Source organism: Littorina saxatilis, linkage group LG2 (assembly GCF_037325665.1).
Source record: "Littorina saxatilis isolate snail1 linkage group LG2, US_GU_Lsax_2.0, whole genome shotgun sequence".
In the NCBI taxonomy this organism is placed as follows: domain Eukaryota; kingdom Metazoa; phylum Mollusca; class Gastropoda; order Littorinimorpha; family Littorinidae; genus Littorina; species Littorina saxatilis.
The window spans coordinates 12,604,854-12,621,063 of NC_090246.1; the positions used below are offsets into that span (position 1 = coordinate 12,604,854).

The 16,210-nt window shown below is 42.5% G+C and overlaps 1 protein-coding gene across 2 annotated transcripts in view; it reads left to right on the plus strand.

Moving 5' to 3' along the window:
• LOC138958206 (protein CLEC16A-like) overlaps positions 1-16,210 on the plus strand; it is a 42,667-nt gene that overhangs the window by 21,783 nt on the left and 4,674 nt on the right. For both annotated transcript variants that reach the window (XM_070329297.1, XM_070329298.1), the window contains 8 exons: positions 424-578; positions 2,147-2,197; positions 3,155-3,283; positions 3,511-3,631; positions 10,256-10,298; positions 11,277-11,388; positions 12,447-12,705; positions 14,181-15,183. In XM_070329297.1, coding sequence (XP_070185398.1) covers positions 424-578; positions 2,147-2,197; positions 3,155-3,283; positions 3,511-3,631; positions 10,256-10,298; positions 11,277-11,388; positions 12,447-12,705; positions 14,181-15,183 — 1,873 coding nt within the window. The remainder of the gene's footprint in view (positions 1-423; positions 579-2,146; positions 2,198-3,154; positions 3,284-3,510; positions 3,632-10,255; positions 10,299-11,276; positions 11,389-12,446; positions 12,706-14,180; positions 15,184-16,210) is intronic.

Here is a 16,210-nt window from a genome sequence, read left to right on the forward strand (position 1 = left end):
GTGTGCGACTCGGGCGCTTTCGCTTTCATTGCGTTTTTTGCACTCGTTTTTTTTTTTTATTTATTTTTTTTTTTACAAATGTAATAAAAAGTTATAGGATCGGCCCCTAAAATTAGGGTAGGTCGGGTTACCGTAACCACACCTATTTTTTTTTTAGGCCTAATGGCAATGTTCCCACTTTCACACGCACCCACCCTCACACACACACACGCCTCATCATGATTGACATCGTATCCACTTCATTTGTAGTACTCGATTTAGTAGAGGTGTTTCTCTCTCTCTCTCTCTCTCTCTCTCTCTCTCTCTCTCTCTCTCTCTCTCTCTCTCTCTCTCTCTCTCTCTCTCTCTCTCTCTCTCTCTCTCTCTCTCTCTCTCTCTCTTGGCTAATCTGCCTTGGTTCAGTCCGGATTATTGTGACCACAGGTAGCAAGGTGCGCCTGGCCACACTGGAGCTGAGCATCAAGCTGCTAAAACAACTGGTCAACAAGGATGACCGCTCCTACCTTCAGGACCGACACCTGGCCTGCATCGAGAACGGTCGCGAGTGCAGCACGCAGCGACTCAGGAACTTCTACAAGGTCAGTGACAGATACTACTAGTGGATAAGACGCCGCCTCCCATGCGGCAGGCCGCGAGTTCGAATCCCGGCTGTGCCTGGTGGGTTAAGAGTGGAGATTTTCCGATCTCCCAGGTCAACTTATGTGCAGACCTGCTAGTGCCTCATCCCCCTTCATGTGTACACGCAAGCACAAGACTAAGTGCGCACAGAAAAGATCCTGTGATCCATGTCAGAGTTCGGTGGGTTATCAAAACATGAACATACCCAGCATGCTTCCCCCGAAAGCGGCGTATGGCTGCCTAAATGGCGGGGTAAAAACGGTCATACACTTAAAAACCCACTCATGCAAAAAACATGAGTGGACGTGGTAGTTTCAGCCCATGAACACGAAGAAGAAGAAGAAGTGAAACATACTGATGTTAACAGACGATGTTCAGAAATAAGTTTTTATGGGCTGCAAAGGGTACCTTTTCTTTTAAAAAACAAGGGAACTCAGAGACTTCTACAAGGTCAGCGAAACATACTGCTGTATTCTGGAAATAACTGGTTTTTATGTGTTGTGAAAGAGTGAATACTCTTGCTTTCAGTGAGGCAAGCTTTCTACACATGCTCCTTGTCCATGTGTTTCAGACACACCCCTCGCTAGTGACTGGCCTATAATGTCATGTAGGAAAGTTTGACTCGCTAAAAGCAAGAGTACGTCGCGATATAACCTTGAACGGTTGAAAACGACGTTAAACACCAAATAAAGAAAGAAAGAAAGAAAAGCAAGAGTATTCACTCTTTAACCCATACAACCCGACAGAGTTATCTCCAAACATCGTCTATTGCTTCTCCAAACATCGTCTATTGCTTCTCCAAACATCGTCTATTGTTTCTCCAAACATCGTCTATTGCTTCTCCAAACATCGTCTATTGCTTCTCCAAACATCGTCTATTGCTTCTCCAAACATCGTCTGTTGCTTCATTTGTGAGGGTATCAGAGATGACATTGATTGCATAGAACTGTCTCAAGTCACTGCAATTGATGGGACTTTCTGGTAACTTTTGTTCTTTTCTCCCCTGTAATTCTTAGAACATATTAAATACATGCAACAGGGAAGAGCAAGGAAAGGAAAAGGAATGTTTGAAACTCCCTGAGTGCAATCTACATTGTACTTTAACTCATTGTTTCCCAGGTACGGATATATCCGTACCCACTCATATGGCTCTTTCTGACCAGGTACGGATATATCCTCTCAGACTGTTAGCTTCAGTCGCTTCCTGTAACGTCCATCTAACGCCTGCATTCCAGCGTGTTGATACACAGTTTCTACACAGTTACTACAATTCTGAGTGACCTGCTGCAGCACAGCTGGTGTCGGTTAAAAATAACTTGGTCAACATAGGTGTGGTAGAAAGTGTTGAAAACAGAAATGGGATTGAGATGCCATGCTTTCGAATGGAAGCTTAACATTTAAATTGTGCTTGGGAGTGGTAACAGTTCAGGTGATATTGAAGAAAATGTCTTGTCTGGTTTTAGAAAGAAAATTGGAAATACATGTTTAGGGAAAATGACTGATTGTAGCCACCTTTTTTTCTTTACAGAGTGAAGAGATATTCCTGGACATGTTCGAGGATGAACACAGAGAAATGAAGGTAATGTACCTGCATTTATGAACTAGTTTAAATCAATTATTTAATGTAATGTGCATGTATACCATTATTTTACATTGTATTTTGCATCACAGTGCGCACAAAATATTGATCAGTATGAGTGCGCCTTGAGTCGCTTTGTGGTGAGATATGTGCGCGTTATAAATTCTCGTATTATTAGTATTATCACAGATGACAGAAGTCCTGTAGTCATGGCAGAAAATAATGATTGGATATGGAACAAGAGATTGCTGGAGAGAAGAACTAGAAGAAGAGAACAATAATACTAATGTTCTCACCAGAAGTAAACAGCAGCGCGAACAAATCAAATATTGATCAGAAATACAGAACTCATGTTTAGACTCATTCTTTAAATTATCTCCCTTGTACTATCACATTACCAAGACAAACATTATCATGGTATCTTCAGAATGTGGACAAAGGTTATTGCATTTTCTTGTAAGAATGGTGATCAATTCAAACATGCTTATATTATGTATGCACTGATAGATGATGAGTGCAAATCACAGTGTAAAGAGTTGTGGTCGCTTTGAAATAGACATGTTTTCCTTTGAATTTTGCTGTTTTTGCTGTCATAAATAAGGCAGGCTTTAGTAATGAAAGAAGTGAACATTTTTTTTTAATGAAGTGTGTTATTAACTTGTCTGGTTTAGCAAACAGCATGTTGACAGCAAAAATAAACTGGGAGATCTGTTATTCTGATGTGTTTTTAAAAGTCACAATTAAATTCAGCTTTTTTTAAAGAAATGAACATGTACACAATGACTCTTAGCCGTGACTCTTTTTAACTCTTTATAGACAGGCATGATGAAAAAAAGGTAGAAACATGTCCGTGTACTTCACCGCATTACTTCTTTTTACTTCTGTTTATTGATTTACCTTTTTTTTAATATTTTTGTATGTAATGACTTATTTATTCATTATGTTGTTTTCGTTTAGAACCGCCCTCTGAATGTTGAATACTTGATGCAAGATGCATCCATTTTGCTGCCCCCAACTGGCACCCCCCTCACCGGGATTGATTTCATCAAGCGTCTGCCTTGTGGGGAGGTAGAACGCGCTAGAAAGGTAGGCTGTGTATTTTAGAGAAAGAGAGAGAGAGAGAGAGAGTGTGTGTGTGTGTGTGTGTGTGTGTGTGGTTTTGCCTTTCCAAAAGGCTTACAAAACTACTGATTCAATATCACAGTGTTTGTAATTAGTTGATAGGATAAATATTTCTGTGTCAGATCATTACAATGATAGCTCAATTTTGCGTTCAGGCTGAGGAAATGTGTGTGTCGTCAATCTGTCTGCAGGCCATCCGCGTGTTTTTCTTGGTACGCGAACTTTCCATCAGCTTGCTGCACGAAACGGAAACACAGCTCCCCTTGACAAAGGAAGAGAACTGCATCAAGGTCAATGACGTCTTGGATCTCAGTGAGTAGCTTCCCTTTCTACGTCACCGGTGACATGTCGGGTTGGGCGCGATTGCATGTTCTGATAAATGCGTCTAGAAAATCTGATATCACGTCCTGTTCTTGGAAAAGCTCTGAGGAGATTTGTTCATCTGATACTGTAACAAGTCGCGTAAGGCGAAAATACAACATTTAGTCAAGCTGTCGAACTCACAGAATGAAACTGAACGCAATGCAATTTTTCAGCAAGACCGTATACTCGTAGCATCGTAAGTCCACTGCTCGTGGCAAAGGCAGTGAAATTGACAAGAACAGCGGGGTAGTAGTTGCGCTGAGAAGGATAGCACGCTTTTCTGTACCTATCTTCGTTTTAACTTTCTGAGCGTGTTTTTAATCCAAACATATCATATCTATATGTTTTTGGAATCATGAACCGACAAGGAATAAGATGAAAGTGTTTTTAAATTGATTTCAAAAATGTAATTTTGATCATAATTTTTATATTTTTAATTTTCAGAGCTTGTTTTTAATCCAAATATAACATATTTATATGTTTTTGGAATCAGAAAATGATGAAGAATAAGATGAACGTGAATTTGGATCGTTTTATAAAAAATTTTTTTTTTTTTTTTACAATTTTCAGATTTTTAATGACCAAAGTTATTAATTAATTTTTAAGCCACCAAGCTGAAATGCAATACCGAAGTCCGGCCTTCGTCGAAGATTGCTTGGCCAAAATTTCAATCAATTTGATTGAAAAATGAGGGTGTGACAGCCGGATATGACGTCATCAAAGGTATTTATCGAAAAAAAGAAAAAAAACTTCCGGGGATATCATTCCCAGGAACTCTCATGTAAAATTTCATAAAGATCGGTCCAGTAGTTTGGTCTGAATCGCTCTACACACACACACGCACAGACACACACACACACACACACACACACATACACCATGACCCTAGTCTCGATTCCCCCTCTATCATGGCGATCTTAACAAGTAGTAAAGAACGCTATGCCCTCTATGTTAGAACATTTAGTCAAAACTTGTAAAAAGGACAAGGAAAAGTTGAAAAAGCTCAGTGTGTTTTATTCATCTGGTGATTAAAAAAATAAAGGCGTGTTTGCATGTTTAGGTCTTCCAAGATAGGCATACGCGTCCTGTACATCTAAAAACACATCCTGTAGATAGAAAAACAAGGGCAATTTGTTCATCTGATTCTAAAAAATGAAAACAATGAGAGAAAAAAAGTTGTTTGCTACAATTGGAGGTCTGCTTAACTACGAAGTAAAGAGAGTAACGGCATTTTTACGTCGCCAACAAATGTTTCTTCGAAAAGGTGTAGGGTCCTGCATTGGTGTTTTGGCAAAAAAAAATAAATAAATAAAATCCCTGCGCTTAGAACTGTACCCACGGAATACGTGCGATATAAGCCTCATATTGATTGATATTGATTGATATTTGTAGGGAGTGGTTAGCTTCTCACTGAATTAACTTTTTGAAAAGAAATGGATAATTAAAGGCATATGTACGCGCTCCCGTGTTTACAAAGTGTAGTTTGCCCATAATTGATGTCAAACGCACCATAAGACCATATAATGACGATATGTCACCATGCGCGGACCATAATACATGCATTACAGCTTGTTCTAGCCTCTGAAAAAGTGAGGATGTCAACAAAGCCGCGGTGTTAGCTCCCTTGCATCAACGTTACATGTGTTGCCAAATCTATAAATAGGACGATCCAGATCAAAATGAAAATTAACATATCTCAACATTGAAGGGGTCCTAGACCACAATATTTTGCAGGGAACTTAATTTAGCATGTCTCCAGCTGTTGGTAAAGCAATTAGCGTGTATAGTCATCGAGTACATATGCCTTTAAACTTCTCTTTTCAACAAATGTTCTTTTTCTGATTCTATGACTCAAATTTTCACTTACTTTTATCTTTGTGCCATTTCTATTGTTTTTGTTTTTGGTTCTTTTTTCAAACATTGATAGACCGGTTGCATTTTGATCAGTTTGCATTGGTTAACAATTGTGCAGCTGTTTTCCAAGAATTGTTGGCATGAAAAAAAATGATTAAAAAGTCATCGTTAGAATTCTATGAAAATGAGATTTGTCCTTATATAAAAAGTAGATGAACTGAACTGAACTGAACTGAACTGAACTGAACTTTATTTTACAAGGATTAAAAAAAAAAGAGAGAGAGTCTTACATTTGACTGACTTTTAATTGTTATTCAGTGCATGTTAATGAAAACTGATTCTGGGCCAAAAAACGAACAATCCACTAGTTTAAATTAATAGGTGTTTCTGAGAAAGATGCATTGAACTGTAGTGCTTTAGTTTGTTAGCTGATCACGTGATGACTCAGATAAATTGCATCAGCAAAACCTGTTTTGTTCATTTTGAAAAAAAGGATGCAATTTCCTCAGAAAATGTCTGGCTAAGCTGATAGTTTCACAAGGATGTTGTTCAAAGGATGTGTTGTTTTTCATTTGTTCGCTCATGTGCATCCTTGTGTGTGTGCGTGTGTGTGTGTGTGTGTGTGTGTGTGTGTGTGTGTGTGTGTGTGTGTGTGTGTGTGTGTGTGTGTGTGTGTGTGTCAGTGTGAACAGTGTGTGGTTGTGTGTGTGTGTGTGTGTGTGTGTGTGTGTGTGTGTGTGTGTGTGTGTGAACAGTGTGTGGTTGTGTGGTTGTGTGTGTGTGTGTGTGTGTGTGTGTGCATGCATGCGTGTGTGTGTGTGTATCTGTCTGTCTGTCTGTGTGTGTGTGTGTGTGTGTGTGTGTGTGTACTGCAGCCAGCTAACAGCAGGGTTATATATATATATATATATATAATCCAAGAACTGCACTGAAAACCAGAATGAATAATTGAAGTTACTGATACACTAATAGCTTTTAACTGCGCATGTATACGCCCTGCCATGCCCACTCAGATTATCCCCCCTCCCACACACACACCCACCCACACACACACACACATCTGTACCCTCTCAACTTGACATATTGTTTCGAGGGAGTCTTTAAATGGGAGTAAATTTACAGAGGTTTTGAACAGAAAATCTGAGAAAACAAGGTCCAGGTCTTAAAACCGAGGGAGTCTTAAAATGGGGGGTCTTAACCGGGGGTTCCACTGTAGTATTTGTGGCAATAAATTACAGCAAGAACCGTAGGAATAGATAAAAATAACCCGTGTGTACACGCAAGCACAAGACCAAGTGCGCACGAAAAAGATCCTGTAATCCATGTCAGAGTTCGGTGGGTTATAGAAACACGAAAATACCCAGCATGCTTCCTCCGAAAACGGCGTATGGCTGCCTAAATGGCGGGGTAAAAAACGGTTATACACGTAAAATTCCACACGTGCAAAAAACACGAGTGTACGTGGGAGTTTCAGCCCACGAACGCAGAAGAAGAAGATAAAAATAATGTAGGGATTGCGCACACAAACAATGCACGCAAGCACGCATGCATTTAGACAGTCAGGCAGGCGGGGGGGGGGGGGGGGGGGGGGGGGGGGGTGGTCATAATGAATGTGGCAGCTCGCAGTAGACAGGCTTGCTTTCTGTGTGCCCAAGATTAGACCACCAGGGAAGAACGCTGTTGAAAATTATTTTAAGCAACAATGTACCCATTCAGCATCCAGTGGTGGAATTAGCATTTATCTCCAATTCCCATGCAGTAAAAATGCATAATTGTTACGTTTCTAATATCTGTGTTTATTTGCAGAAGAACAGACATGTCTCACTCTTAATGTGGACCCCTTGCACCCCCCCCCCCCCCTTTCCTGATAAAATCAGGTCTTAGAAGTCTTAAAATGGGGGGTAATTTTACAAAGGTTTATGGGAACAGAAAGACTGAGAAAGCTGGGTCTTTAGAGGAGGGGGGGGGGGGGGGGGGGCGTGCCGGGATGGTAATCGAGTTCTTATCATACTTCCAAAGCACTTTTCTATGGCACAAGTCCTGTGAACAGTTTCATGAAGTACTGAAATTCCAAGTCTAAAACTGGGGGCAGGGGTTCATTGTTCTTTTTACATTTAGTCAAGTTATGACTAAATGTTTTAACATAGAGGGGGGAATCGAGACCAGGGTCGTGGTGTATGTGTGTGTGTGTGTGTGTGTGTGTGTGTGTGTGTGCGTGCGTGCGTGTAGAGCGATTCAGACCAAACTACTGGACCGATCTTTATGAAATTTGACATGAGAGTTCCTGGGTATGATATCCCCATACGTTTTTTTCATTTTTTTGATAAATGTCTGATGACGTCATATCCGGCTTTTCGTGAAAGTTGAGGCGGCACTGTCACGCCCTCATTTTTTAACCAAATTGGTTGAAATTTTGGTCAAGTAATGTTCGACGAAGCCCGGACTTCGGTATTGCATTTCAGCTTGGTGGCTTAAAATTTAATTAATGACTTTGGTCATTAAAAATCTGAAAATTGTAAAAAAAAATTTTTTTTATAAAACTATCCAAATTTACGTTCATCTTATTCTCCATCATTTGCTGATTCCAAAAACATATAAATATGTTATATTTGGATTAAAAACAAGCTCTGAAAATTAAATATATAAAAATTATTATCAAAATTAAATTTTCGAAATCAATTTAAAAACACTTTCATCTTATTCCTTGTCGGTTCCTGATTCCAAAAACATATAGATATGATATGTTTGGATTAAAACCACGCTCAGAAAGTTAAAACGAAGAGAGGTACAGAAAAGCATGCTATCCTTCCCAGCGCAACTACTACCCCGCCCTTCTTGTCAATTTCACTGCCTTTGCCATGAGGGGTGGACTGACGATGCTACGAGTATACGGTCTTGCTGCGTTGCATTGCGTTCAGTTTCATTCTGTGAGTTCTACAGCTTGACTAAATGTAGTAATTTCGCCTTACGCGACTTGTTTCTTTCTTTATTTGGTGTTTAACGTCGTTTTCAACCACGAAGGTTATATCGCGACGGGTTTCATTGTTGTCTCTTCCACTTCCGCGCAATTTAGAAAGAAACTCTGATTGGCTGCCAAAAGAGGTCATCTGCATCAGCACTCAAATCTGGGAAGTGGGTCGAGGTTATAACGGGGACTTCTAGTCTACATAAAGGACAAACAAATCACAGAGGCAGCCCTGAGTATAAAAAAAGAAAGAAGAAATTATGATTTACTGTCAAATGCACTAAACAAAATACCTAAACCAAAAAATCAAATTGACCTTGTTCGTTGATCGGTTTTGACCCTGTTACCCAAAACAAAACAACATTGTGTTTTGAAGCCTGGGAAAAGTCTAGAAATCTTGTTTGTCCTCCTTTGGCTGGGGAACTGCCAGTAGTTCTTAGAATTGGTAAGAGGATATCGTGTATGAGGTTGAACCATTATTGTCATGGTTGTGATAATAATGACGGTGTCACGAACTGAAACCTCTGCTGAACAATCCTTCTCATTGCGGTCAATGCGCATGCGCTAACATGGGGAGATTAATCAGGTCGTGAACAACCTAACCCTAACCCTAACCCTTACCCTAACCCTTAACCTAATCCTAACCCTAATCCTAACCCTAACCCTAACCCATGGTTCGTTCGGCAGAATGTTAAATCACACATCAGGGAGAAATGGACAGTTGAAATGGCGACTTAGGTAGTCGATTTTTGAATCTTTTGCCATGATTTTTCCGTAGATATTGTTTTGAATCTTTCGTTGTGTCATTTAGCTTTTGTGCACTTTTTTCAGTTGTATGCATTGAATTGAACTAAAACTTGTATTCAAAAATCTTTTGCCGTGATTTAGAAATTGATTCACTTTTACATCATTTGCCCTGATTTAACTTGCAGCTGTATTCAGATCAACTCGGACTTTTGTTTCCCCCCAAATGTCAGAATAAATTTTGTCACTCCGCGCAATGTTATGTTGTTCCTCGTCAGAAGAATTTATGTTCTAAAAGGAAGGAAAACTGGAGGCTATAATTGTTTGACAGGAAAAGGTGTGACATTTTGTGTGGATCCGATTGCTAAAATTGCTTCAAATGAAATTGTATATTATATCATTTTTATACAGGAATAAGGAAAATATTTTGCTTAAGAATGAAAGCGACCACGAGTGAAATTGTGTCTTCATTTCTTTTAATCGTGTAGAAAAACATCTCAATCCAAAAAAGTTCTTTGTATTTGGATTTGACACCAACAATGTCGGTAACTTCCTTTGTCACCAACACAATACATTTAAGATATGCATTTATTGGAATACGCATAGACCTGTCTGCATAATGTATAATTGATTTGTTGTGAAAAATATTACCTAAACACAGAGCATTCAATAAATAAGGTGATCTTAACCCTTTTGGGGGGAATTTTTGATAGTTTAGAACGATACTTGACGAGTTAATTAACATCAAACAAATCTTTTTTTCAAGAAATCGTTTATTTATGTTGCCCCTTGGCTGTCTGTCTCCTTGCTTTCATCTTCTTCAAGGTCAGGTCTACAATGTTGTTTTCTCAACTCTTCCCATGAGTCAGTTATACAGTAGAGACCAGAGCCCCCATTTTAAGACCCCCCAATTTAAAGGGGGGGGGGGGGGTCCACTTCCTTATATTCAGAGTTCATGTACCTTTTGTATAATAACATGTACTCATTCTCCTCCCTTTTTCTGTCTCCAGACAACAGCGATCTGATTGCATGCACCGTGGTAACACGTGAGAGGTAAGAAACGCCTGGATCTTGTGTCCACATTGTGTTCAAACACCAGTTTGCATACAGCTGTAGTGTACAACCTGACCTTGTTCACAACAATGTGGGTCACCCCATTTTGTACTGTCACTTGCTGTTCTTGGAAAATGGAGGACCTAGGTCTTCTTGGAACTTGCTGGGTTGTGGTTTTGTAATTACGTCCTTCCGCCCATCTTCAGTTTCATCTTCCGTTAAGCGCCAAATTGTGCCATACTATAGTGCAATATGATTGGACAATTTGAATTATTAATGATAGATTTTGGATGGAATTGTTGACATTTGTGAGACTTGTGTGTGTATATGAAACAGGGAGGGGGGAGGAGAGAGAGAGAGAGACCGACAGACAGACAGACAGAGTGGATGTGTGTCTGTCTGTGTTTCTTAGTGTGTCTGTTTTGTTCTGTAAGATTATTTATTTGATGTAATTTAGCTAGGGTAGGGGGCAGAGTTTGACTTGGCTTAGGGGAAGGGGAGGGGGAGGGGGAGGGGATTGGGGGGAGAAGGGGAGTAGATCAACTGTTTTGAACATCAAACTAAAGGCTAGTAATTGACAAACAGAAATAATGAAATTGAAAGAGTCCAGGAGAAGCATTTTGATAATTTTGTCCTTCCTGAAATGTTGAATTCCAATGGGGTAAATGGTATAATCAGTCAAAGACTGCCAAAAAACAAACAGCAAACCACCAGCAAATATTTTCAAAGAAATGGGCAAAAATGGTAATTAATCTGATACATTGTGCATGCAGGTGATTGTAATTCTGTTGATTAAGATCATATGCTCAAAACTGATTTTTTGAATGATTTTTTTTATATATATATATATATAGGGTCAGATAGAAAGAAATTGGCCAGGCACTCAAAAGTTGCATGTGTTAGCTTAATATGTTAACCAAGCGTTTGTTAACAAGATTCAACTGTAAATGATGATTAAATATGTCAATTCCTTTTCAGCCGTCGCCAGGAGCGTCGCTTCCTTGTCATTGACCCTGTGCAGCTGATTCTGGTGGAGCCGGATGCCAAGCGCCTGGGTTGGGGAGTGGTTCGCTTCGTCGGATTTTTGCAGGTGCGATAATCGGGGCCCTACCATTCCCTCCCCCTTTTGGGGGGATTGACCCCAAACGCGGTTGTTTAGTGTTTTCCTTATCATTTTCCTCGGGAATTCGATATCTGTTTTATTATATTTTACAGTGGAACCCCACTTTTAAGAGTCGACCAAAAATTAAAAATCATTTTTCAAATGGGTGAGAGTTTTAGAATTGGAGTCAATTTACAGACATGAGGAACAGAAAATTATAGAAAACAGGGTCTTTAAAAAGGGGGAAGTCTTATTAAAAGTCTTAATTAAAAGGGGGTTTCACTGTACGTGGTATTTGCATTTAAATCTTGGGGGGTTTTTTGTTTGTTTTATTTTCGTTCGCAAAAATTGCAAAGAAAGGAAACCTGATTCAAAGCAGACAGTAAAGAAGGGAGGAAATAGCAGGAGTTTGAATTTGTTGTCGAATTGAAATTGAAATTCACACCTTTGTTACTGTCAGGCATCAATTTACAGTCGTGCATGTTTTTTGTGGAACTTTTATTCAGTTTTTAGTTACTTTAAAGGGGCATAGCACAAGCTCATGATTCTTTGCTGTTCATTTTTGAATTTTTAAAGGTCTTCATTTTCATTACTTCGTCGCGATATAACCTTCGTGGTTGAAAACGACGTTAAACACCAAATAAAGAAAGAAAGAAAGAAAGAAATGTTCATTACTTTTTGACTTTATTGTCCCATCACTGGGAATTCAGATTGCATACTCCCAGTAGAAAGCTAGCAGCAACAGAGTAGCGCTACCCAGGTGTGTGCGTGTTTAGGTGCAAACAGCTGACTGCACTTATGGCAGAATGACCGAGGTCTTTTATGTGCCACTGTGGTAACACGAGGGCGGAACATGGATATCGTCGCTGAGTCTGCACATAAAGTCGACCTGTGTCCGTCCCGGCCCGGGTTCGAACCCTTGACCCCAGGATCACAAGTCAAGTGCACTTAAACCTGAGCTACCCCCAATGTTGCATGTCTTTGTATTCACTGTTGTCAGACGTTTCAGAGAAGTTTTGTAAGTTCAATTTCTCTTTTCTTTTCAGGATGTGGAAGTGTCAGGCGACAAAGACGACAGCCGTCTGCTTCACGTGGTGGTGCACAAGCCGTCGTCGACCATGCACGCCCGTTCCATGCCCATCCTGTCGGCTCGCTTCGTGTTTGACGATCACATTCGCTGCATGGCGGCCAAGCAGCGGCTGATCAAGGGACGTCACCGCGCCAGGCAGCAGAAAATGCAGACGATCGAACGATTGTTGGACATTACGCAGGTGGAGGGGGCTCACCCTCGTGGCTCCATTCCAGGTGGGGATGAAGGAAGATTAGTAGGGGGGGGGGGGGGGGGGTGGTGGGTGGGAGTTGGAGGGGGTGGTGATGAGAGGGGGGGGGGGGGTTGCGAAATGGAATAAGGTGAAGGTTTGTGTGTGTGTGTGTGTGTGTGATATATGTGTGTGTGTGGAGAAAGAGGTATGGTGTCATCAGAATCTCGTCCTCAGAGACACCTCAACCCCCCACCCCCCCCCACCCCCCCTCCTCTCCCCTCCAACAACAAAAAGCACACAATTAAAACCTCCTAGCAGCTGTTATAACAGGCAAACAATTTGTGTTGACATGCCCAAGAGTTAAGTGCAGAATACTGTGAGGCGCCAGATGCTGCTATCTTTCTCAACATCGCTCAAAGCCCATAACGTCCTCCACCCTTCCCCCACCACCCTCCCTTGCCGTTCCCAGGTGTCCCGTCCAAAACTAATTGTCTCGCACAGCTCATGGCATGTGCAAAGCTGTCTGTTTCCGGGTGTAATTCACACCTTTTTTTGTATTGCAGAGCCCCCCTCCCCACACACACACACACCAAACCAACTCCCAAGCTACCCCTTCCCGTTTCCAACCTAAATTCACATTTTCTGTTTACCTTGACACTCCTATCTTGAAGATTCCGTAGTCGTTCTGTTCGGATAACAGATCTGGAGTCATATGTATGTACCAAGTGCATGCCCAACCAGTGATGAGCGCAAGTGACGTACACTAAACAACAAAATTAAAGATTCAAAGAAAATGTCATGGACTCATTGCTAACGACGTCTTCCCAGGTGTGTGTGAAGCTAAACATGTCTTATCACCTTTTGATTAGTACTCATAGCCCATTTTTTTGCCTCCCCTTCTTGCTCTCGGCACACACACGCCTTGATTACCTAGGATTTCCCAGAATTCCGTTGCTCGTCATGTCTGTCTAATAGTGCAGGGAGGAAATCAGGTAAAAGCACAATGGTCACAAAATCAATGACATTTATTTGATTATTCATTACTTTGACCACACAGTATATAAGCAAGACAGTATCCAAGACTTATTTAGAGAGTGGCAAGTGCCTACAACCAGAACCATGGTGTATGAACAGAATAGTTCCCAGGCGTCAGTCTCTGGTCATTGATGCATACATTTTTGATCTGATGATCCTCCTGGTCGATGGACCATCCCATAGTGTTAAGACCTCCAAACATGTGAGAAAATCAGGTCTAAACAAGGAGGGGGTCCTGAAACAGGGTTGAATTTACAGACGTTATCAACAGAAACAGGTCTTGAAAGGAAGGGCGTCTTAAATGGGGGGTCTTATGACTCTTAATAGGGGGGTTCCACTGTAATAGGTCATCTGACCTTGAATTTTTTTACAAAGTGGACCGTGCCAGGAGATTTGGACCTGTCCATATTTTCAATCTAGGTACAACTGACCTTTCTGAACGACACTGTACGAATCAAGGTGTTGTTGTGTGTGTGTCCCCAGGTCGCAGTCACCCAGTGCACCCAGCCTCCTCAGCCTCTACCTCCGCCTCCAGCTCTGTCACTTCTTCCCCCGGCACCACCGCTCAGCCCCAAGGCCAGGGTCAAGGTCGCGGGGCTAGGCGGGTGACGGCGGAGCAGAAGCGCCACCTGCAGGCCAAGGCGGCCCAGCGCAGCAAGACACGACAAGGGATGGTGGCTCGATCCAGTCCCAGCCCGGCCAGGGACGGAGTGGAGATAGGCGAAGAGGCCACATCTGCCATGGCCGTGCAGTCCCTCAGTCAGAATGCTAACGGGAGTAACAGCAGCAGCGGTTGCAGACCCGGTGGTGCTGTGCGTGCACAGAAAGGCGGCCCGGCTGGGATCAGGGGCGTGCAGAGCGCCGAGGGTCGGCTGGAAATCCCGCTGGAAGATCTATCAACGCGCGGGAAGCAGCTGAGGAGTCTGTCGTTCGAGCGAGCGCGGCTGTCACGCCTGGCCCGCGAGGTGGGGAGTCTAGGGAACCAAGGTCACCAACAGGCCTCTCAGCACGGTCTGGTGGCCCGGTCCCACTCCCTCTCCCCGCGTCGCACCAGCCAGGAGACCAGCACCCTCATGTCCCGCAAAGACCCCCGCCGTCAGTCCGCCCCCATCTCCATCCCCTCCTCCTCCTCCCCCTCCGCCCACCGGCCCCACCACACCAGCAAGTACGCGCTCACACCCGGAGGACTACCGCAGGAAGGCCGACGACCTCACAGCCGCAGCAACCCCGTCCCGCCTCCCGGGTCTTCTTCCGACGACAGCCCTGAAGGGGGCCGGACAAGAAGTTGGTCTGGGCCCACCCCCAAGTCCTTGCAACCTGCCGCTACTCCGCCGGCGTCACTGTTGGATGGTACGGTGTCCACCCCGCCGGTATTGGTGGCTGCTATGCTGGTGCCGCCGGAGAGAACCACCATTGTCCGGAGGACCAGCCAGGAGGAGGAAGAGGAGGATGAGGAGGAGGATGAGACGGAGGAGGAGAGTAGCAGGTGAGAGCATGGATGAGTTGAGGTGAGAGGAGGAGTTGAGGTGAGAGGAGGAGTTGAGGTGAGAGGAGGAGTTGAGAGTGTTGTTGATGAAACTACAGTACAGTGGAACCTTCTTTTTAAGACCTTTCTTTTTCAGATTGTCTGTTCATAACCTGTGTAAAGTTACCTCCATTTTAAGACTCCCTCCGCATTAACACTTTCGCGACGGGACACTGATAAATCAGTACCAGCGCTGACACGCCCATGGACGGGAAGCGCATTTTTCAGTACCAGCCATAGAGGGTACACGACTCGTGATTGCTTCCCGGTTTTTGAGTCACTTGAGAAAAAGTGACTCTATGTAATCGGTCAGTGTTAGTCTGTCCGGCCGGCCGTCCGTCCGGCCGGCCGTCCGTAGACACCACCTTAACGTTGGACTTTTCTCGGAAACTATCAAAGCGATCGGGCTCATATTTTGTTTAGTCGTGACCTCCAATGACCTCTACACTTTAACGATGGTTTCGTTGACCTTTGACCTTTTTCAAGGTCACAGGTCAGCGTCAAAGGAAAAATTAGACATTTTATATCTTTGACAAAGTTCATCGGATGTGATTGAAACTTTGTAGGATTATTCTTTACATCAAAGTATTTACATCTGTAGCCTTTTACGAACGTTATCAGAAAAACAAGGGAGATAACTAGCCTTTTCTGTTCGGCAACACACAACTTAACGTTGGGCTTTTCTCGGAAACTATAAAAGTGACCGGGCTCAAATTTTATGTGAACGTGACTCATTGTGTTGTGAATAGCAATTTCTTCCTGTCCATCTGATGCCTCATATAATATTCAGAACTGCGAAAGTGACTCGATCGAGCGTTTGCTCTTCTTGTTGAATTAGTACACAAAATTTGGTGGTGATTGGACTTAAAGGCCTACTAAAGTGCAACATTTTTATTGCTTATATGGAAAGAGCTGCATATCAGGATACCAAATATATTAAACAAAACAATTTCTTCCGCTCCGATCACCCGTAGTCGGCCTGAGAAAG